General features: G+C 37.1%; 1 protein-coding gene across 6 annotated transcripts in view; it reads left to right on the top strand.

Moving 5' to 3' along the window:
• The window catches only part of ATL2 (atlastin GTPase 2), a 68,384-nt gene extending 50,674 nt beyond the window's left edge, over positions 1-17,710 (top strand). For 4 of the 6 annotated variants that reach the window (XM_055539839.1, XM_055539844.1, XM_055539843.1 and 1 more), the window contains 11 exons: positions 765-899; positions 1,132-1,236; positions 5,433-5,483; positions 5,783-5,839; positions 7,265-7,357; positions 10,001-10,139; positions 10,963-11,090; positions 12,226-12,282; positions 13,202-13,273; positions 13,911-14,342; positions 16,470-17,710. In XM_055539839.1, the coding sequence (XP_055395814.1) occupies positions 765-899; positions 1,132-1,236; positions 5,433-5,483; positions 5,783-5,839; positions 7,265-7,357; positions 10,001-10,139; positions 10,963-11,090; positions 12,226-12,282; positions 13,202-13,273; positions 13,911-14,342; positions 16,470-16,589 (1,389 nt within the window). In that variant the 3' untranslated portion in view covers positions 16,590-17,710. Of the gene's footprint in view, positions 1-764; positions 900-1,131; positions 1,237-5,432; positions 5,484-5,782; positions 5,840-7,264; positions 7,358-10,000; positions 10,140-10,962; positions 11,091-12,225; positions 12,283-13,201; positions 13,274-13,910; positions 14,343-15,980; positions 16,429-16,469 lie in introns of those variants that run through there. The other 2 variants (XM_055539840.1, XM_055539841.1) reach the window with 2 other exon arrangements.
• The last annotated feature ends 6,862 nt before the right edge of the window (positions 17,711-24,572 follow it).

Genomic DNA, 24,572 nt, shown 5'->3' with positions numbered 1-24,572 from the left:
CTCCAGTGTACCTGCCAACATTTTCCTGGTCTTATTTCATCTGTTTTCTTTTCTGCCCTTTTACTTATTTATTTTAACTAGATAAGACTTTATTATTAGTAGTACAACCTCAAAGCCATTATTACCTCACACAATCATCTTTACCCCAACTTAGCACCATCTAATACCATACCCAGTCTGGATTCAGATTTCCCTTTTGGTTTTGAAAAAGACTTACAGTTGGATTGTTTGAATCAGATTTTATACAAGTCTTGTGGTTATTTTTAAAGTTGATGTTTTTTAAAGAGAAAATTAAGGCAGTGTGAAAACATTTTAGTATATAAGCTATTCTAAGAGAGCAGTGCTGTTTTGACAGTCGTTCTGTCTGGAACTTGGTTTTGTAGAAGGAGGTGTCAAAATAGCTGGTATCTTATTTTTATGATTTTGAACATAGGAAGTCTTTCCAAAGTGGGAAAAGTGGGTGTGACCCCACTTATCTAGAAGCCTAGAGTGTGAAAATGGGAGCAGATTTGAGAAGGTTCAGGTCCCTCTGTGAAGGATGTGGGATTTGTTTTTGTAACTACTTGTATAATGTTACAGTATTTTATCTGCCTGGATGTACCGTCCTTATCTATAAAATAAGGAGTGGATGATTTCTTTCTTGTTTTCCTAAAATTTTTATTAAAGTGTAGTTGATTTACAGTGTTGTAAAGAGTGGGTGATTTCCTACATTCCTTTTGAGTTCTTATTTTTGTGTGTTTTATATTTATGCTTGATTTCAACAGGATTCTCAGAGTTGGATTGGTGGAAACAATGAACCATTGACTGGCTTTACATGGCGAGGTGGTTGCGAAAGAGAAACAACAGGCATACAAGTCTGGAATGAAGTGTTTGTGATCGAGAGACCTAATGGAACAAAAGTAAAATTCTTTTTATAGTTTTTTTTTTTTTTAACTATTTTTTCTTCCTTATTTCTTGAGCAAAACAATGCAGAACTCTTATCTTATTATCCGATGACTTAAACACGTGGACTATTATGTCAAAATGTGTGAGATATGTACTTTTCTTGACTGAATTACTGGTTTTTATAGTAACCATTTTAAATCATTGTTGGTGAGTTTTTACTTAGTATTTCTAACTTTTAATTCCTAGGTGGCTGTGCTGCTAATGGATACCCAGGGTGCCTTTGACAGCCAGTCGACGATCAAGGATTGTGCCACAGTGTTTGCTCTGAGCACCATGACTAGTTCTGTTCAGGTGAGACGCAGGGATGCTCCAGCATGATCAGTTCACAGAACTCTAGTACCTTTGCTCTTCCTCAGAATGCCGTTTGATTGAAGAAAAGAAGGATTAAAATTAGAGAAACTATTCACATTTCTTATCGCTCACTTACATTTCTGTGCTTGCTGTCCTGGCTTATAATGTGAAATTTCGTACTTTTAAGTGCTTACCAGGGAAGCAGTGAACCAACAGCCAATGCCTTTGGTATTTTGTTGTAGCATCAATGCTCTTTTTTTTTTTTTAAGAAGTATATATTATTGTATATTATCCTTAATTGAATTCTAGGATATTCAGTTGATACTGTGGCCGCCAGATACAGTAAAATGTAGAGTATATTTTTATTTTTTGGCTAAATCAACCAAACAGCAAAACCAAGTAATTAAATTTAGTTTTCTACTTGATGTGCATGGCAACTAGTACTTGATTATTTGAATGAATGGAGGTATGTTTATATAATAAACTAGGGTCATATTTAACTTAGGAAACCTAAGTGATGTTTATATAATCTAGGATAGCACCTGTTTCACTTAGAAAGAAGTAAAATTCTTTTCTCTTTTCACTTATGCTATACCCTAGGTATGTTTGGTGTTTTGTCAAGTTCTAGTCTCTTTGAGCTAGGCCATCTTTTCTCTGTATAATTTAGACTGATTGGACTGAATTAAACCACCACAGGTCATTTTGTATTTTTTTACTTTCCCTTTTATGAGCTCATCTGTGGTTGATACTTCTTTGGCTGAAAAAAGAATTATTGAAGTATGGTGGTTAGGTCCAGCTGGTGGTGATGTTTCGAGATACATATTTGCAAATATTTTAAAAAGTATGTGCCTCTTCTGAGGTAAGAAATATTTCTTACTGATGAGAGATTATAGATGATACCGTCACAGTGTCTTGGTTTTTGTGCTTTCTATTAGTATCTGGAATGTATGACTTGTCTCAATTAAAGTTCCCATCTCCTTCCTCAATTCGAAGTATTTAGCTGTCAGTGGAAACAACTTTTGGATATTATTATGAGATAAAAGAGAAGGGGCTTCTTTTTATTATAGGGATGGAAATATCTGTCTCTATAAACTAAATGATGTTATTGGGGACCCTCAGAATCTCTCTTTTCCAATTTGTTCTACTTTTTTTCCTCCGATCTTACAGGGTGGCACAGCTGCCATTTTCCTGAGGCAACCAGAAAATACATCTTTGCGTTTGTATTATCACAGCCCTTCAGATTAGCTGACTCTCTGACTTGCTTTAAATTATAAGCTCTCTGTCCTAAAACTTATATACCGTGGTGTTCTCTTGTTTATTTAACTTTATGATAGTGAGAGGCCTAATTTTGGAAACTTAAAGCCACTTTCTTATTGTAAAATGAAAATTCTTGCTTTGCTTGACTGTCTCATAATGTGGTTTTGTGTGCAGTCAGAAATGAAATCCAAATGCGATAATGCATAAAAAAGCGCTTTGTAAACTAAATAATCAAAAAGATTAATTTTTTGTTGTTTTTTAAGGCCGAACTGACTGGCATTTGGGATCTTAGTTCCCTAACCAGGGATCGAACCCATTCCCCCTGTCTTGGGAGCACAGAGTCTTAATCACTGAACTTGTAGGGAAGTCCCTGAAATTATTTTTTATTATTGTGTCTTTCCTGATTCTTGAGGCCAGATTTCTGTCCTTCCTTATTATATAAGTTATATGATTGATAGGCTAAGGACAGATTGATCCCTTTGTCATTTATTTTTTCAAAAAATAATTGTTGAGCATCTTGTTAAGTACAGTGTGGTATACTAAGTACAGCACGGTATACTAGGTACTAATGGTCTACAGTAAACAAATCTTTTCTCTTTGCTGTTTATAACCTGGCCCTGACAATGAAAGGATCTGGGCCTATTTTCTAAATGCTAAGGCCCATATCAGTGAGAATAGGTTGGTCATGCTCTCAGATTTTAAGTTTAAATAGAGTTTAACCACCTCAATCATTAATTCCTTTGTAAGTACCTGTTTGGAGTTAGCTGAGAAAATCATTTTAAGTTTGCTGGCTTATAGTGGCTGTTTATTTTCTTGACCTCCAAGTGATTAAGTTGGATCGGCATTTTTTTGTGGTTAGAATAGCTTGTTCTATATTTGGAGTAACCCTATTTTCTTAGATATGTTATTTCTTAGCAGAGGCTGCAACTATGGACACCTACTACTTTTCTCCTTTGGTGGCCTAGTTGACCTCTTAAAAGATTTGATTCAGAAGGACTGTACCTAGTGAATCTTCTCTCCAGTTTCTCTTTCTTGCGAGTACTTGAGTGAGTGATAGTCACTCAGTTGTGTTCGACTCTTTGCGACCCCATGGACTGTAGCCTGCCAGGCTCCTCTGTCCATGGAATTCTCCAGGCAAGAATACTGGAGAGGGTTGCCATTTCCTTTTCCAAATGACCTTCATGCCCCTCTCACAAAAAGGAGCAATCCCTAATGGTGGAATTTTGGGGCTCTGGGGTGCTGCCTGCATCCACTCAGAAGCCTGCATGGTGGGTAGGTAGGTAGTCAAGTCTGACTGTTCATTATCCTCCCTAAGCACAGCTCCAGTCCCAAGACACATCCCTTTAATTCCCACTGGCCAGTGGCACTTTCCAGATTTTTCGCAAAGCCTCTAAAATTCTGCATGGATGAGGTACTTGCGGCTCCATTCTAGAGTATAATGGTTTCAGAAGGTACCCTGAATGATGCTCCATAGATATTAGGTCGCAAACGCAGTTCTTCTTACCTTTCCCCTGCCCCCACCCATACCATTCCATTTCCAGAATGCCAGGTCACATTGGTCCATCTCCCACTGAACTGCTGAACACTCCTTCCCCAGACTTGGGGACTGAGGAGAGAAAAGGGGTCAGGAGCCATGAGTTCTCCATGTTTTTCAGCAAACAGGATTCTGGACCCAAACTGGACCCAAAGGGTCTCAGTTTTACCCATGGACAATACAAAGTTAGGGTCAGATGCTCCTTCAATGCTCCTTCTAGTTCTAAAATTCTGTTTTTGATAACTGTGCATTTTTCACATTCCTTCAAAAATATGTGCAAAAACATTAGTAATTTTCAAATAAAGAAGCTATAAAATGTATAATATAATTCTTTTGAAAAGCTACTTTTCAAATATAATCAGTTTTTAAATTAGCAATTTTTAAGATTTTTTTTTCGATATAATGGGGGTTCTTTCAAACAGGCAAAAAAAAATCCAACCAAAGGCACTTAAGAAATCACTTAAGAAATTATAAGACCTTCCCTGGTGGCTCATATGGTAAAGAATCTGCCTGCAATGCAGGAGACCGGATTCAATCCCTGGGTTAGGAAGATCCCGTGGAGAGGGATGTCCACTCCAGTATTCTTGCCTGGAGAGTCCCATGGACAGAAGAGCCGGGCGGGCTATAGTCCATAGGATCACACAGAATCCGAAACGACTGAAGTGACTTAGCATACAAGAAATTATATGTCATTGTATTCAGTTTGAAAACTTAGCCTATTTTATATTTATACTTACTTACTTAACTTACCATTATCAGCTCTGGTCTGTGTGGCTTGGAAAGCCTCCTAAAAATTTGTGGAAAGGGCAAGAGTGCCACCTGCTGTTGTGTTTGTTTTTTTTTTAAACAGCTACTACAGTCTGGTGAAATTTTCGTGTTATTTAGACTGAGTTTACTTAAGTAAAAAGATAATCATATTAGAGTCAATGGTAGTTGAGGCACCCATGAGTAACTATAAACTATATATTGTGAATGCTCCAAGGAGGAATTTGATCTTTGTAGAACTATGCCCTTCCTATCCATTCACTTAGAAAAATAATTGGGGAAATCCTATACTTAAGAAAAAAAAAAAAAACATGGTGTAACATTAAAGAAACTTACCACCTAAGTGTAAGTATGTAAATGTACAATATAAGTATACTACATATACTTTAAAAAAAAGGTCTGCTGCTCTCTTGGCCCCATATGCACGTATTCATGATTTTTACATAGTTTACCACCACTGCTCCCCCCTTAATGTTTTATAGTTAGGGAAAAAGAAATCCTTTTCATCACCAGTTAAGATAATGATCGAGTCATTCATATGTGTTCAGGTATAAAATAGCCTTCATTTCCACAAGTAAAGTTATACACAGATGGGTATTCAAAGTAAAGCACTAATGAAAACCAAATTCTGTTTTAACAGGTATATAATTTGTCTCAAAATATTCAGGAAGATGATCTTCAACACTTGCAAGTATGTATGTCTCAAAGAATGTATGCCACAGTATTGAAAGTTTAATTCCTACATTATTGTTACTTTACACCAAGAATCTATAATATTATAAGAAGATTGACTATTATATGATTTTAAACAGATACATGATTTCTTAACTAAAAGAAATTTTAATGTATACTTGGTCTTAAAAAATTAAATGCTTGGCTTTCAAATGATTTTAAAGGCCCTGACATCTAGTGGTCTGATATAGAACAGCTTTACAGATGTCTTCTTTCAACGTCTTTGGGGGCATTATTTTAAATAATTTGATTTAATAGTTATTTACAGAATACGGCAGACTTGCAATGGAAGAAATCTACCAGAAACCATTTCAGGTAAATTAAGTATTTTATCATTAAAAGAAATTTATCTGTGAAAAGCTGTCATCTTGTATTTCTGAAGACATAAGGACATTATGCCAAACTCATTTTTAGCAACAGATCCAGCGGAATTGAAACTAATTTATGGTAGAGTCATTACCAACTTAACAGTAGCAGTTTATAAGATAGGAAATAGAACAAATGATTATAGATTGATTCTTAGAATTTTTACTTAAAGAAGTTAATAACATTTCTCTTAATTAGGTGTTAATTTCCAGAGTTGAGATGGTCATGTAAACTTCTTGTATACATCATAAACTACTGCCATATTGTTGGTTGTGTGTGTGGGGGGGAGTATATTACAAGTTGAAGTTAGACCTGCTATTGTTCATTTTTGATTCATAGAAAAGTTTCAGAATTTATTATGTCTCTCCCTCATGTTTTTTCATTACCTTTAAATGCTAGATGCAGAATATTAAGTCAGAAATTAATCTGGGTGGAGTTATTTGAGAAGCATAGTTTGATATTGCTTCTTTGGAGTCTTGACATTACAGAGATTTAAAAGAAAAAAAGCTAATTTTAGATAGTTTCTGTTTTGAAATAAGTGGTTTATAAGTTGACATAGTGTTACTTGGTTAGCTGTGTTAAAGTAGGTAAGAATGACTCCACCCTGTTTGCTCATCCGTGTGTGAGTCTTCCCTTATATGAAAGCATCACTGGTGCGTCTTACTGTTAGTGGGTTTATACTGATTCAGCCTCAGTCTTGTCTGGCTCAAGTGATTACGTTTATGAAATATTTAGACAGGTTATGGTGTCATTTTTTGTATATGATAAAATGTACTTTATTTGGCCTATATCTGTTTTTCTGAACTGGGGTAATTTTGCCACCCAAATGGCATTTGCCGATATTTGGAGACATTTTAGGTTGTCACAGTTTTGGGGAGGAAGTTAATACCATTGGTATTTAGTTTTTAGAGACCAGACATGCTATTCAGCATCCTGTAATACATAGGACAAGTGTGTACAGCTAAGAATTATCTGACCCAAAGCATCAATAATGCTGAATTGAGAAACCTAAGCATGTAAGAATAAAAAATTCTGTGAATTATTTGGTCTTTTAATTATACAATCTTGGCTTAAAATTATGATCTGTATACCCTGATACATCTTTTGTTTCTTAAAAATCCCTGTGTTATTACTTGTGGTGACAATATATAGAGTAAGTTTCTCAAGTGGATGTAGATTCTTGGTATAGGAGTTGGGAGTGTTACTGGTTTATGTAGTAGGCTCTTGATATAACTATGATTAGTAGTAAACCATTTGGTTGCTGTAACTTTTGATAAGGATCGTTTCTGGGGAGTAAGGGATGCTTCAGTTGTTAAGGTAATTTTTGGTAAAATTTTATAAGAAATGATTCTATGTTTTTCCTTTTTTCTGTAGACATTAATGTTTTTGATTCGAGACTGGAGTTATCCTTACGAACATTCATATGGTTTGGAAGGTGGCAAACAATTCCTTGAAAAGAGATTGCAGGTAAGTGCCTATTTCTGAGAGAGGAGAGCATAAGCACCAAGTCAGGCAAAGGAGTGGGCTGCCTGGACTACTGCTTAGACCACCAATGTCTAAGTATGATCGGGACAAATTGAGTATCCCTGGTTAACCTAGGTAACCCCATACATAATTGATGAGGTGTAAATTGGTAGCACTCCAGAGAAAGAGGACAGTAGAAATGCCCTTGAATAGAAATTAAGGAACAGATATTTCTCTCCAGAGACATATTGAAGGGACATTTCAATAAATCAATATTCACAGGATAAGAGCTTGAGGTAGACTAACCTTTTGATCTGTTCAGATTGCATGCATGTCTCTTTCTGGCCCAGCTGAGCTTCTGAACATTTGAGACAGGATAGATAATCTAGTGTGCGTGCATTGAAGTCTCACAAATGATGTGAGACTTTCTTTCCAAGGAGTATTGCCTCATAGAGTGGCAGCATATAGAGAGCTAGAAAAGGGGTCTTAAACATTTTATCTAGCTTAGCATTTATACACAGTTCAGTTCAGTCGCTCAGTCGTGTCCGACTCTTTGCGACCCCATGAACCGCAGCACGCCAGGCCTCCCTGTCCATCACCAACTCCCGGAGTCCACCCAAACCCATGTCCATTAAGTCAGTGATGCCATCCAAGCATCTCATCCTCCATCATCCCCTTCTCCTCCTGCCCTCAATCTTTCCCAGCAACCGGGTCTTTTCAGATGAGTTAGCTCTTCGCATCAGGTGGCCAAAGTATTGGAGTTTCAGCTTCAACATCAGTCCTTCCAGTGAACACCCAGGACTGATCTCTAGGATGGATTGGTTTGATCTCCTTGCAGTCCAAGAGACTCTCAAGAGTTGTCTCCAAAACCACAGTTCCACACACACCTCAAAACTGAAACCCAGAAAAGTGACTTGCCTTTGTTTATTTAATACATTATCGGTAACTATAATAGGACCCAAATATCCAGACTCTTGTTCTGACCCATGCAAAATGCTATACCAAGGCAGTCCTGGAAAATAAACTCACCACCATGATCCTTTATTCCTAGAGGTATCCTCCCGTGGAAACCCTCAGGTCAAATACTACCCGCCTACTGATATCAATAAAAGATGTATAAAAATCCCTTTATTCATAAATAGGAGATTTCTTTCTTTGGGGTAATAAACTTTTGTTTTTTCCCTGTGGAAGGATGAATTTAGTTCTGCAGCCATATTCAAAGACTGAGGGTATAATATAATTTTTCTTAATCTTAAACTGAGATTAAAACCAAATCCTTATTCTTAGATTATATGAAAGGCGTTTCTAGACTGTCAAAGATTTTCATTCATCAGCATTTTCTTTGGTTTGTTCAGAAGAAATTAACACGAAGTACATTAGGCATACTAACTAAATTCAGAATTATAGACTTCAAAGACAAAGGGGTTTTTAAATACATTATTAAAGTGATACAGAAAAGTACGCAGACCATAAGTATGCACCTTGGTGAATTTGTGCAAATTGAACATAGCCATATAATGACCCAGAAGCACCCACCTCTGTCTGCTAACTCCCCCTGGTCCCCAAACCCTTCATTGCTGTTCAGACCTTCAGGAGGCTTTGTTTTTGGACTTTTTATGAAAGGAATCACACATGATATGTATTCTCTTGTGTCCAGTTTCTTTCGCCCAGTATTACGTTTCTGAGATTAGTTCAGATTGTTGCATGTAGTTTAGTTCCCTTATTCTCATTGATATTCACTATTCCATTGTAAGAATAACAATAATTTTTCCATTCTACTCTCAATGGAGATTTGGGTAGTTTCCAGGTTTTGTTGATTACTAATAGTACATATATTTTAGAATGGTTTTTGAGAAGAGTTTAGGAGGAAATATGTGAATTATATTGGGATAAGTAGTTATTAAAAATCTAACTATAGTATATTCTTCCAGAAAATACATAGCAGTTTTTCTCTTCTGCAAAAAACTGATGACTAGCATATGTCATAAATAATCATTTGGAATGAGTGCTGAAATCTTAAAGTTCTTTAGACTGTACTGGTATTTTTCACCTTATCTGTTGTTTTGCCCGAGGGCTGACCTTTTTATTTGTAGGTGGATTAGTACTTTGTTTTTCTCTTTGCCATTATAAGTACTTTAAAGACGGGTTTATATATCACAGTCACACCTGTTGTTCTGGTGTTAGATATTATGATTAATTATTATTTGTATTTATTCATATTCTTGTTAGCTAATGGGCTTCCCTTGTGACTCAACTGGTGAAGAATCCGCCTGCAGTGTGGGAGACATGGGTGATTCCTGGGTTGGGAAGATCCCCTGGAGAAGGGAAAGGCTACCCACTTCAATATTCTGTCTAGAAAATTCCATGGACTGTATAATGCATGGGGTTGCAAAGAGTCAGATTCGGAATTTCACTTTCTCTTTGGTAGCTAACGGGGAAAAAAAAATCTCTTTGTTTAGGAGAGGAGGTGGGTCTTACCCTATGGTTAGAAATGGGTATTTAATAAAATTTTATATTGTCAAAAAACACCCATGTGGAGTAGCATTTGAATCACTGTGCATGCTTGTGAGTATGTGTGTGTACTTTTTTAAAAAAAATTTGTTTTTCTCTTGTTTGCTCCTTTACCCTGTCTCCTCCTACCTCCAGGTAAAACAGAATCAACATGAAGAGCTGCAGAATGTAAGGAAGCACATTCACAATTGTTTCTCAAATCTTGGTTGCTTCCTTTTGCCACATCCTGGTCTTAAAGTTGCAACTAATCCTAGTTTTGATGGGAGATTGAAAGGTGGGAATTCCCATTCTTGCTAAAATCAGAACTGAAGTTTTAGAGACTGAAAGTTAAAAAAAATTATATATATATATATATATATGGTTCCTTAAAATTTCTCTCTTATACTGGAAGATATTTCAATGCATTGTTAATGAAGTGATTGTAGTGCTCTGTGTGGTCTTTGTAGCTTTCCATTTCATTGGTTTGTTGCAAACACCTAGCATATTGATTAACATATTTTTTTAATGTCTGTTACTCAGCACTGATGTCCTAAAAATACTGAAGACTAAGAACATTTCAGTATTTCATCTGATTGCAGTCTGCTAAAAAGCATTACAATGTATTGTATTGATATAATTAGATTTAAGTCTGTTTCGGGGTGATGGTATAATTTTCTGTGTATGTTTTAGGATTATTTTGAGCATGATAGCAGAAGACTTGAGGACTAACAAAACTTTAACAGTATGGCTAGAAAAACAAAATTTAGTTTTAATATTTAATACAGTTTCATGAATTGCCTGCCATTTGGAAAGGATAGTTTACTTAAAATACTTGATGTGGAATTTGTTTTGATCACAGTTTTTTATTATTTGAGCTGACAGAATTATTGGAAGATGAAGAAAATGGGGTACAGAGTTGGGTGGGGGCATTATATTTTTTCCTAGGAGATGTGTCAGTATGACAGGTTTGGATGAGTTTTTTGAAATGAATCTATACTTAAGTATCATACTCTTGTTTTATAAAACAGAATCTCATTAACTCTTACCAATGGTGACTTTACTTCTTCTTCTTTTTTTTTTTTTTTTACTAATATGTTGACTAATTTCATGCCCATCAGATATTGATGAAGAGTTTAAACGAGAGCTTCGAAATCTGGTTCCATTGCTCCTTGCCCCAGAAAATTTGGTAGAAAAAGAGATAAGTGGATCTAAAGTCACTTGTAGAGATCTTGTAGAATACTTTAAGGTAGGAAAATGCTTACATTAAATAACTTTGTGTAAGTTAGAAATATAGTTGACTTAAAACTCATCTGTATGGTATAAAAATTTATCTGTATTTTAAAACAATAAAGTAAAATTTATAATGTATTTTTTTGCCTTGAATTGGATGTATCAATATTTTAGAATATTTAAGATTGTAGCAGATTGTAACATGTATCTTCTACACAGTGATTTTATTTGTTTATACAGTTATCTTACTCTTTCTCCAGCTCTGATATGCAGAGAAGAACCATTTATAATATTATAATATCACTCTTATCATTTGAAAATGATAATAGATATTGGGAACATAATTCTGCATCTTGAGTTCTCATAAAAAACCTTGTCTCAGAGTCTGAGTACTTGATGAGAGCCTTTGAAAGTTATCAAAACTGGGTTCTGAGCTCACGTAAATTATTCATAGATTTTTTCCACCCCCATCTGCTCTCTAGTCTTTATAGCTTGCTTGCCAGAGCAAGGCCACTGTTGAGGGTTGTAATTATTTGTAGTAGTTGTAAATGGATGGGAAAACACAGTTAATGAAAGAGTGTATTTTTGTGTTATTTAATGGACACTTGATCACTTTCATACTGTCTTTGTTTAGTTATGAAATAATTTAAGAGTCAGATGAAAGTTGAGATGAAAGATTCCTATATGGAACTTACTTAAAAATTTTCATCTTTCTTACTCTTAAACCACAAATTTGGTAATTTTTTTGCTTTTGAACTGAAATGTACTTTAATCTGGTCAAAATAAAATACTGAGTTAAAATGTTTTGCTACATATTTATTTGAAACATTGGCAGTTTGGCAGTAGGAGAGAATTGTGGATTTCTTTTCATAGGGTAGATAGCATTTTATATATAACTTTAAATATGAAACAACTTTTCTGCCAAGTTGGAGTTACATTTAGAGATATTTCTCTAGGATATTATTTAGCAACACACATTTTTAATAATGTTGAGAATAGGGTTAACTTTGTTGGAATGAGAGTATATGATTTTTAAAGCTTAGACTTTCCTTTTAATAGTGTGAATCATTTTTCTATCTAATGATTTTTCTTTGGGGATATGGAGCCAAATTGTATAACCTATCAATATAATGAGTCTTCTGTATTTTTAGGCTTACATTAAAATTTATCAAGGAGAGGAACTTCCACATCCAAAGTCCATGCTTCAGGTAGTGTGTGCGTTGTACATACATTTATTTATGAGGTAGAAAAAAAATTTGCTTTAGAGAGAAATGCTGGAAATGGGGTGGTGCTTCTTTGCATGCAAATACATTTTAGATACTTAAGGCATGGGTCCTGAAGTTTTTGAGTTTTTGTAACTACAGATTGCAGACCTTGTACACACACAGTTCATAGAAATGAAGGTCCTTGGTGCTTTCTCTTCAGTTGCTCAAGAAGTATAGGAAAATTTCTGTTTCAGAAGATAGCTTAGTGTGGGCCATGCTGAACCAAGCTGCTTCTGTTCTCTGGGTCTTTGACAATGAATGTTGTTTGAAATAGGCTTTTTTTCTCTTTAATGAATGACAGCTACTTCTAGTGACTATAGTTTTTTCTTTCTTTCTTTCTTTTAAAAAAAGGCATTCTTTAGGGACAGTGTTATTTTAACCTGTTTCATTTTTTAAAATTTGCTACTTTGGGCAATTTCCCAGTTTTATAGTGGATTAAACTTTTTTCATAAAATACATGTAGTAAACAGTTTTGTGGATTTAAAAATGTATCCTGTGTCATACTGATTATGAGAGAGAGGACCATATGAGTAATCCTTGATTCTTTGCACCTGGAGACGGGACATATTTTAGGGCTGTATTTATTTAATTCTCTTATAATTTCCTGGACATATGTGTTCTATTCTATGAACCCACTTTAACAAATCTAAGCAAAACAAAATTAATCAGGTAGTCCTATTAGAAGCAGTTATTATATCATTTTTACTAGTGTTTCCTCCATTAGAAAGGAAAACTGGAAGTTGATAATATTTTTCTGTTTCATTTTCAGACTTGGTCACTGTACATAATTTATTGTCTTAATCAAGCATTTATAGTCATCAGTTATTACACATAAAGTTGGCACATTTTATTTTATTTTTAGGCAACAGCTGAAGCTAATAATCTTGCTGCAGTAGCAGGAGCAAGAGAGATCTATTGCAAAAGTATGGAGCAGGTTTGTGACTAACATTTATATTAGACACTAGAGTGAGAAGATTTTTATATTTAAAATCATTGAACCAATTCGTACTCCTTATACATTGTCATGTTACATCATTCCCAAATCTTCTTTTATCATCTCTACTGAAAATAAACTTAAGATTATAATTTCCATCGTTAGAGTGCAGGATGAGAGTAGTAAGTTATTTACATAGACCACAATAAAATATTTTTTGACACATGATTCAGAGTGCTATTATCAGTAGCTTCTGATGTTAGTAACATTGTCTTAAGACCAATAGCAATTTCTTTGCTAAGCTTGCTAATTCAAATATTCAAGTACCTTTTTTATGTGTTACAGCTCTTAACCCACTTTCTTGCCAGCAGTCTTTTTTGGTGTATTGCTGGGTCAGCTGACATCAATACAGATTGTAGTGTAATTCTTTTTGTCTTTATTGGGATATAGTTAATTAGGAAAATTTATTTTGCCTGAGTCAGTTAAATATATAAGAAATGTGTAGGTTATGATGAAGTGTGGAGTATTACAAGCAAATTTAAAACTAAATCATGTAGGTGGTTTAACTTCACTGATGGGGAATTTCTTTCAAGCGTGACTTATTTCCAGCATGTAATCTGTCCTGCTGTCTGCACAGGTATGTGGTGGGGACAAGCCTTACATTGCACCCTCAGATCTGGAGCGAAAACACCTGGATCTTAAGGAAGTGGCGATTAAACAGTTTCGTTCAGTGAAAAAAATGGGTGGAGATGAATTCTGCCGTCGTTACCAGGACCAGCTTGAGGCTGAAATTGAAGAAACCTATGCAAATTTTATAAAGCACAATGATGGCAAAAATATCTTCTATGCTGCTCGTACCCCTGCCACACTGTTTGCGGTCATGTTTGCTATGTATATAATCTCAGGACTGACTGGCTTCGTTGGCCTAAACTCTATAGCCGTCTTGTGTAACCTTGTCATGGGGTTAGCACTGACGTCTCTTTGTACTTGGGCATATGTTAAATACTCTGGGGAGTTCAGAGAAATTGGAACAATGATCGATCAGATTGCTGAAACACTATGGGAACAGGTTGGTATCTATCTTTTGGTTTTTCAGTGACTAATCTTATCCTGTGGCTCCCCACCCCTCCTCCAGTCCCCCATTCCCCACCCTCACCCCCAATATTTCCACATCTACTTTTTCTTTATATGGAGAATGGCAAAAGGATATTTTCTGTTTTGTTTAGATGCATAATCCAAATATAAAGTATAAACTGAAGAGTTTTTTTTCCTTGAAAGTTATAGTGTGCTTTGGTTAACTTATATCTGTAATACTCTGGATAGTTTCTTAGTTATAGGCCTGATTATACCAGACAAGTGGGCAGGACCAGAGTCTTGAAGGATTTTCCCCTTTTTTTTGTTTTTTTTTTGAGAAAAGAAAATATCAGTGCAAGAGTAATGAAGGTAAGGAAGTAAGTTCGGAAGTGCAGTTCTTTTGAAGTTTCTTACTAGGATTGATAAGAAGCAATGCATGCTTATATTCCAGGAAAAATGGGTGATATTCAGGTCTTCATTGCCTTCCATGAAGATAGTAGTGGTTTACTGATGTACTTACTACAAAGAACAATCTTATAGGAAATTCTTACAGCAAATAATCTTTGACTTCTGTACTACGGAAATGCTAATGAGCAAAGGAAAGTACCACAGTGAGCCAGCTTTTCTTAATCATAATCTGTTGCCGCAACCAGAATTCAAATCATGATTTTTTACCTCAAACCAGAATTCAAAGTTGGGCCTGACAAGTATCTACTAAGGAAAGCCTTGTTGGGTATCAGCCAGCTGTTGTCTGAAATTGCCTGTGTTCAGAAAATTCCACTTAAGGATATTGTCATTAAAATGGTCATCGTGAAATACCTGAGCATCATATCAAGAATGAAAGCTACAGTTATTACTGATGGACAATATGAAAGGCGTTTTCAGATACCATTTCTGGGCCGATGAAGTATTGGGCTTATTTTGAAGATTTAAGATAATGCAGGTCCATGCTGGTTTTGGTTTTAAAGTCAAAGACTGAAGAAGTTGATTGATGCTGATTTTTCTACTAATAATGTCATTATTATTTTATACAGTGACCTGCTATATTAATTTCCATTTTATATTTCTTTAGAGAAATGCTCTATTCAGATCTGATTTGGAACCTTATGTCTGGATATTTATTAAATTTTTATATCTTTAAAAAGTTCATTCTTTATATTCCTCTGATATGTTCTGACAGAAGATGGATTAAAAGCTATCACAACCTAAAAAAAAAAAGCTATCACAGCATCACTTAAAATATTATCTACTTTAAAAGTGTTGAATCATTATTAATTTTCTGCCACATGGAATTTTGATAATTGTACAGTGTCTTCTGAAAATCAGTCATCTCCAGTACAGCGCTGATTCTAGGATCTTAGAGGTGCCACTATCACAAAACAAGTCAATGGAAGAATCTAAAGTGTGTACAAGTATTTTTAGTATAGTTGAGGTAAGATGATCACAAGGTGGAAGGTCTGTGCAGTGTCAACAAACCTTGTCTAAATTTTTTTGCATTTCTCTTTTCTTTTGCTTCAGAGGAGTCCCAGGAAGGTGAGAAACTATGACGTCTCAAATTTTTATAGTCTTAATTAAACTCTTTAAGTTCAAGGCCCTCTGAATCATTCTCCTAACGAATCACTCCATGTTTTAGGTGTTTTCCAAACTGTTCGAAGTTACTAGACGTCGAATGGTTCATCGTGTTCTTTCGTCAGCACAGCGACAGAGACTGTCATCCAACAATAACAAGAAGAAAAATTAGACAGTATTTTTAACTTTTTTCCCTATCTGAAGTGTTCACACTTATACATGTAGGACAATAAGCAGGACCGTCTGGGCCGGTCTGCATAAATGCTGTATACATACCAGATTTGATGCTGCATATAGGGTATGGAATTGCACATCCATCTCATAGGAATTGTAATGGTTTGAATAGGAGGAAAGTAATTTTTGTTACATTATAAAATGTCTAACTGCATTATTTGTAGCATCATAACTTTTTTTTGGGAGAAGCATCTTTTTATTTCCCACATTCCTGGTTATTTTCTTCATTGCTTTGAATTGAATTTTTATATCTATTTTTATATGTAACTCTTTTTTTACCTCATGTTTTTATTTGTTTTGCACATTTCTCATACCACAGGTATTGAAGCCCCTGGGTGATAATTTGATGGAGGAAAACATAAGGCAGTCTGTAACAAACTCTATCAAAGCAGGCCTGACTGACCAGGTGTCTCATCATGCCAGATTAAAGACAGACTGACACTTCATCTGCTCATGGACTCCACTCTCCCTTTTTTTCATGCTTGCTGTACAATGAGAACTCAAATAAAAATAAACCAAAGTTTACAATCAACTGTAGAAGTAGTTTAGTATAACTGGCTTCACAGATGGCTGCCACAGAGTGTGAAATTGTTTGTTGGTTTTAAGCATTCTGTTCATGGCTCCTGAGACATGATGATTGGCTGAGGAGCATTAGTTTATCATGGACACTGGTGCCATGTTTAATTCTTTTTTTTTTTTCTTTTTTCCTTCTTTGATGTTAGTGAAATTTGTCTTATGTAAAAGGATATTTCAGGGAAATATTTTAAGAAATCTATTTAGAGTCTTTTTAACACAGTGTCCCATTGAAATTTTAATTTTTAGAGAAGTTATGAATCACTGTAGCAAGATTCAGATTGGAATGACAATGAAGCCTTTATTGAGCCACGACATTAAAAGTATATATTGCTTTACTGCCTTCAATACCAGTATTACATAAATGCATGTGTCAGAAATTTCACAGAAATTACACGACAACTCTTGTAGCTAAGAAAGTGATTCTGAAGTGTACATTTGTCTTGCCTTTTTAAATTTATAAACCTGCCCTAAAACGAGATGCATATCTGGGAAACTAAACTGTCTTTATGCAGTTTAGCCTTCATGTACATAAAATATGCCATTAATTTTATTGGGGGAGAAATTCCATCCAAAAATGTTGCCTACAGCTATGAGTTAAGAGTGTCTGTACAGTGTGTAGCTTTTATTTTCTAAAATCACAGATAGGGCATGTATATGAATTATAAATATATAAATACAATTTTGTATTAAAAGTTTTGTAGTTTATGGCAAAATCTGGTTCTGTGGTAGGCTAATGAGTACAGTCCCTGTGAAGGAATGTTTGTGGCTCATGTCAGTGTATGAATGCATAGACAATTTGAAGTTTTTGATATATTTGTGATATTTATCTTCTTGAGCACTGCAATCTCACTCCCCACCCCACCCCCAACCCTCGAGGGAATTCAATGGGAATGTTTATCGTGACTTTGTCCTCTGTTGCATTTTAAAGTTATTTTCTGTAATTTATTTTCAGTACATAATTAAAAATTTGTTGCATATATAAAATGGAACTTTTGATTTTTTTTTTTTTTAAGGAATTCTTCAAATATGTATTCCATTACGTAAACCTATTTGTTTATACTGAAAAGAGCATGAGTGAGGAACACCCATGTGAGAGCTGTAAGCCATTGTACCTCGAAGCTAACTAAGCTTGTAAACAGTTATTTTTCTGTCTGTCTCTGTCAGGGAAAACTTGTGATTAGCTAGGGGATTTATTAATTTTCGTTTCTCTCTCTTTTTTCTGGTATATGTAAGACTAACATTTTGCAGTACTTCTGTAGCCTTTTCTGTGAACACCTGTTTAAAGCACCTAGTTTGGTTTTTAAGTGGAGAACTCAGATGTTGAGGTGCATGGCCAAAAGCTCAAAATTTACTTTGGTATATATCTCCCCCCCTCCCGCTTCAAATCCTGTTTTTATATGGATTGTGTTTGTTTCCATCTATTATTAAACTGCTACCAACTCATCTGTTCTTTAAGAGAATCCACCTGAAAAGTGTCTCATTTTACTATGTTTTATGAATGTTGTGGACTGTTTTTATGAATGGAAAAAATAAAAAGTTTGTTGTATAAAAGCAGTTCTTCTGAAATTAAAGAGACACAGGTAACTGTTGTTTTTTTGTTTTTTGTTTTAAACAAAAGGGTTGTGAAATCTAGACCATTGGATTTCTTAATATTTCTTGTTGGACAGAGTATTTTTCCCAAAGATAACAATTCTATTAAGGATTCCAAGAAAGTACTTTGGTTTCAGCTGGAAGACTAAATATTGTAAGCAAGAAGCAGTAAAAGGGATTAAAGACAAATTCAAACTGTTTACTGAAGTAATTTTGGTGTTAGTATATTTTCTGTGGTAAAATATTTTAGTAATTTATATTACAAGTTTTTTTTTTTTAAAGCAAACTGTCTTCCTCATTGAGATATAAATAACTTCTGTGGAAGAGATAAAATTTGTGACCCTACTATTGAGTATGCCTTATATATTTCTCATGAAAATAGTCATCCTTGCTTGACTAAGTATATTCTGCTTGTGAAATGGAGTAGCGGTGATTTTTGAGAATTTATATTGTTTGGTGAACTTTCATTAGTCATTTTATTCCAGAACTGGGCAGCTTGAGCAGTTACTCTTGCTGTAGGTATGACTGCTGCTGGAGTTTGTTACATTGTTTCATTATTGCAGGGTTAAACATTTTTTGGGTGGACTTAACTTGGTTAAGAACCTATTGAGAATATATCATAAAATTCCAGAAAGCACTATAACGTTACTGTTAATGGTTCCCTGGGGTCAAAATGGGCTTATAGAAAGTTTTTTAGCAGTTGCTTAGTCTTTTGGCTTTCCGATTAGCTGTTTCTTTGCCACTGTGGGTTGCCTGGGTCTATTGCACACATTTTTAGGTTTCAGCAGTTTCATTCATGGCATGAGGTTTTTTTTCCTACTTTGACCAGGATTGCTCTGTGCACCTAAATATTTTTCCATTTGTGTCCTAGTTGTGAGGTGATGGCGAACGTCGGCTTGGAGAGCTGGCAGCTGTTCCTGGCAGCCATCTACTTGGCCAGAATTTACTCATCAAATGACTGTCTTGGATTCAGTCTGGAGCCTCTGTCAGAAAGGGAACTTAACTTTGGGGAATTCTTGGCTTTGGGGCAAACAAAGCTACATGAGGGCTTTCTCATGCAGGACAGAGAAATGCCACCTTCTCTACCTAAGTCTTTTATCAGATTTTAGGAATTTCTCCTCTCCAGATTTGCAGTTTGCTGTAATTTAGGATGAGGAATTGATCTACCCTTGACACACTTGAGGGCAATATAGCTCCTGTTAACATTCTTCAGTGAAAGCTAGGAGCTGACCAGGTCAAAAGTGCCTGAAGAGGAGTGTAAAACAAGTTTAGGAGAAGGGGGAATCAGCCTTCATGTAGTCAGTCAAGCACTTGCACATACATGAGTACTTTCTGTTCAACCCTTGTGTGGTGGGAAACCACTTAAAAAAAGCTGTCTCAGGTGTCTCAGGCTTGCAAACCAGGATTCTACCACTCCACACCAGGGGTTTGAGTCAGTGGAAAGTTTCAGACAGTGATATTCATAACTCAAAACTGTCTTAGCTGCATTTTAAAATTACTAAAGCTGGAGAAGAAAGATTTTGTTAATACTGAAGCAAGGTGAAAAAGACCCATAATACCACGTTTAAAAAGTGGTATTAAGCAAGTAGTGAAAGTCTCACTGTCCTTTTCATTGTATGTGCCAGAGGTAACCATATATTTGGTGTGTGTGCTATGGAAAACTTCCCCTGTGCTTATTGACACATCTTTATGTATGTATAAAACATGGTTTTTGTTTTACACAAAAATAGAATTACCCTGTACATTATACATTTTTCCTGTACAACACTGACATTTTCTTGGGCTGCTAAGTAATTCTTCAATGCTCATGCAGTTGCTTTGACCCTTCTGAGGGTCGATGGGGTTTTGAGGAGAGAGCCCAGACCTTGGATCTTACTTTTTGTGCCGTTCTCCCCCCCTACCACAGGATTGGTGAGAGAATCAGATACGTGGAGGGTGCTTGGGAAGCAGGTACTGTAGAAAATTTGTACTCCGTTTTGTTTGTCCATCTGCTGGCTCTATTTGGCCAGCTGACTAATGACTACTTCCTGAAGCTTGTCCATACTTTGATAGGGTGTGGGGGTTATCTGGACTGTGATTTGTGTGTGTGCTCAATTGTGTCTGACTCTATGCAACCCCATGGACTGTAGGCCACCAGGCTCCTTTGTCCATGGGATTTCCAGGCAAGAATACTGGAGTGGGTTGCCATTTACTTCTCCAGGGGAACTTCCCAACCCAGGGATTGAACCCAAATTTTCCTGCATTGACAGGCAGATTTTTTACACTGTACCACCTGGGCTGTTATTTAAATAACAATTTTAAACTTTCTGAAAGTTTATATGTCAAACAATGTGGTCCTTGAGTAAAATGGTTCTGTAGCTACTGACAGAGCAAGAAAGGTCATCTAAAATGTCATAGTTTAGACTTTCCAATCGAAAAATGTGAAGACTCTGTAAATGCTTGGGTGACCTGGAGCTGGAAGAATACTTGAATTTAAACTCGGGGGGAAAAGGAGATGAACCTTGGGGTTAAAACAGCTTTGTTCCTAGCACCACCACTTCCAAGCTTTGTGAACTTGGACCAACACTTAGTTGAGCCTCACTTTCATCTATTAAATAGAGATAATACCTACCTCCCAGGATTGTTAGGAGAATAGGATGAAAACATAAAATCCTCATAGACGTTCTTTTGAATCCCTTTTATGGGGGATGATGTTTGTAAATGTGCATCTGTCTTACAAATCATACCTACTCTTAAATCTTACACGCTCTGCTTTCTGAAGAGAAACCATGATGACTCTTGGAGGGTGATAGTCATTGTGGAGAAAAGCAGTATCAGGAGTTCCTTTCCTCAATAGGACTAAGTTCCTTGGAAAGAAGAAACTATAATTCATGCATCTTTTAGCCTTTCATATTGTCTAGTATTTTTTTATACATGGTAAATGCTCAGAATATTTGAACATGGGCTGGACTGGGCAACTGCATCCCTTCACCCACCTTCCATACTTAAACATCCACTATAGATGAGCTATACCATCTGCTGTAGATGGGCAAGGTGGTTATGTGGCAACTATGGACCCCTAAGTATCAGTAGTTGTATTATTCCACCTTGACCTCAAAATAAGGAACATGATTATTAACTAAAAAAATCTCGTAACTGAGGAAGTGAGGGTAGGCTACCCTTAGGGATTTGGATCATCTTTAGAACTTATACTGATTTAATGCAGCTTCTTAAGTATCTGCTCTTTGTGTGTGTGTGTGTGTATGTGTGTGAATGTATAAATTTATAAAGTATTTATGGAAAAATGAGTGTGTGATTACTTAAACTGACACACGAATTTTATTTCTGAAACTCCAGCTGTAAAAAGTCATTTCAAATTAAGTGTCTACTAAGTTCTTACAGAACTGGATTTATAGACCTGCACAGTAAGGAGTTTAGAGTTCTTATATTCATTGTGTCTCTAGGAATGCTAACACTGCTTAAAACAGAGGGGAGAGCTGTTAGTTCTATTAGTGTTGAAGGTTTTACAAGAGGTAAGAAAACCAAATTAATAACATTTAGCCTCTAAATGAAATACCGCTGGTGCTGATGTACTAATAACCTTGGGGTGGCTATTTAAACAGTCTTTGATAGAGGAGTTATCTGAGACTCAGAGGTTGGCCACTTTTACCAAACGGTTCTGGGATTGGAAGCTAGGTGTACTGGCTTTAGAGTCTAGATAGCGATGAAAGTGGAGAGTGAAAAAGTTGGCTTAAAGCTCAACATTCAGAAAACGAAGATCATGGCATCTGGTCCCATCCCTTCATGGGAAATAGATGGGGAAACAGTGGAAACTGTCAGACTTTATTTTTTTGGGTTCCAAAATCACTGCAGATGGTGACTGCAGCCATGAAATGAAAAGACACTTACTCCTTGGAAGAAAAGTTAGGACCAACCTAGATAGCATATTCAAAGCAGAGACATTACTTAGCCAACTAAGGTCTGTCTAGTCAAGGCTATGGTTTTTCCTGTGGTCATGTATGGATGTGAGAGTTGGACTGTGAAGAAGGCTGAGCGTTGAAGAATTGATGCTTTTGAACTGTGGTGTTGGGGAAGACTCTTGAGAGTCGCTTGGACTGCAAGGAGATCCAACCAGTCCATTCTGAAGGAGATCAGCCCTGGGATTTCTCTTTTTAAGGAATGATGCTAACACTGAAACTCCAGTACTTTGGCCACCTCATGTGAAGAGGTGACTCGTTGGAAAAGACTGATGCTGGGAGGGATTGGGGGCAGGAGGAGAAGGGGACGACAGAAGATGAGATGGCTGGATGGCATCACCGACTCGATGGACGTGAGTCTGAGTGAACTCCAGGAGTTGGTGATGGACAGGGAGGCCTGGCGTGCTGCGATTCATGGGGTTGCAAAGAGTCGGACACGACTGAGCGACTGAACTGAACTGAACTGAACCCTCCCTATTGCACCGTTGTGAAGAATAAGCAGTCTTGCATAGGCAGGGCAAGGGAGAAGGAAAGGTCAACAGTAAGGAGGAGTGCAGCAGTGGGTTCCAGTGTAGGAGGTGGTTGTAGGGTGGAGAAGGATGGAGTGGTGGGAGAGAAAGTTGTGAAGACCTTGGTCAGATTGTGAAGTTCTTTTACAGACCACATAGAAGGACTTGGCATGTAGATGTTAAGGATACATGGGTGATTGTTAGAAAAACAGAGGCAGTCAGTTAAGCAGTGGTTGTAATTGTCTTGGTTTCTCAAAGTACGGTTTTATTTTTAAATCAGTCACCTGGAAGTGCTTGTTTTAAATGCACATTGTTGCCCCACCCCACCCTAATGAACTGAAATCTGTTTCTGATAAGCCTCTCAGATCATTCTGATGTGTACTGGAGCTTAATATCCAGTATTTTGAGAAGTGTTTCCTAATGCGTAGTAGGGTAATCAACTTCTGGTGTTTTTTTCCCCTTTGGCAATTAAAAATATTTTTTTCCTTTGAAATGTACAACCGAAAGAGCACAGGGCTTGAGGCAGTAGGGAGGATGGGGGGACACCAGAGCCCATTCTGGGATAGGAATTTGTGCTTCTGATCCCTCTGCTGCTGCTGCTGCTAAGTCGCTTCAGTCGTGTCCGACTCGGTTGGACTCCATAGACGGCAGCCCACCATGCTCCCCCGTCCCTGGGATTCTCCAGGCAAGAACACTGGAGTGGGTTGCCATTTCCTTCTCCAGTGCATGAAAGGGAAAAAATAAAGTGAAGTCGCTCAGTCATGTCCGACTCCTAGCGACCCCATGGACTGCAGCCCACCAGGCCCCTCCATCCATGGGATTTTCCAGGCAAGAGTACTGGAGTGGGGTGCCACTGCCTTCTCCGTCTGATCCCTCTACCTGACACCTTTGCCAAGGAGGAAGGGTCTGTAAGCCAGAGATTTTAGAAGGAGCAGGTCCTGCTTTAGGTACAGGACACCACCTCCACAGCAAGAAGCACAGACTGTCAGAGCCCTTGGAAAGCAGACAGCTCCGCCACTCCCCTTCATCCACGCAGACACACACAAGCTCAGATAGGGAAGCGTGTGTTAAGTCCCTTTAGTTGTGCCTGACTGTTTGCAACCCTATTGACTGTACCCACAAGGCTCCTCTGTCCGTGGGTTTCTCCAGGCAAGAATACTGGAGTTTTTTGCCATTTTCTCCACCGATCTTCCCGACCCATCCAGGGATTGAACTCACGTCTCGTATGTCTCCTGCATTGGCAGGAGGCTTCTTTACTATTAGTGCCATCTGGGAAACCCTCAGATAGGGAAGGGCACATAACAAATCAGAGGTGAAGTCAGGACTAGGACACGTGGACAACCTTAGCAGAGAGCTGTGGTCACAGGCCTGCATGTGCAGAGCAGATCATCAGACACACAAGTCAAGTGAATGACCCTGTGGTGAGAAATGGCTGTGGTTTCCTGGTAGGAGTGTGGTCCCTGACCTCAGCGAGAGGTTGTATATAAAGGCCAAGAACGATCATGGTTATGAACCTCAGGACTTGTTTTTCTTTTTAGCACCAGAGGGTGGAGCTCTCTGGCCAGCTTAGCTTCTGGGGGTTTCTCAGGAACTGGTGGTGCTGCTTGGAAGCCCCTGTGCCTTCCTTCACCTGGGGTGGAGGAAAGGGGAAGCCATCAGGGCTGGGTGAAGCCTTGTCCTGGTCCCAGTGAGGACACAGATGGTGAAAGGAGGTCAGAGTGGTATTTGTTCTTAGTTTCTGGGCAGTGGGCCTCGTCTCCAGCAGGAGAAAGGGCTTAGAACAATTTTTCC

This window comes from Bubalus kerabau, chromosome 11 (assembly GCF_029407905.1).
Source record: "Bubalus kerabau isolate K-KA32 ecotype Philippines breed swamp buffalo chromosome 11, PCC_UOA_SB_1v2, whole genome shotgun sequence".
NCBI lineage: Eukaryota > Metazoa > Chordata > Mammalia > Artiodactyla > Bovidae > Bubalus > Bubalus kerabau.
The sequence above is the reverse complement of the archived record's forward strand: the minus strand, read 5'-3'. Positions and strand labels throughout refer to the sequence as shown.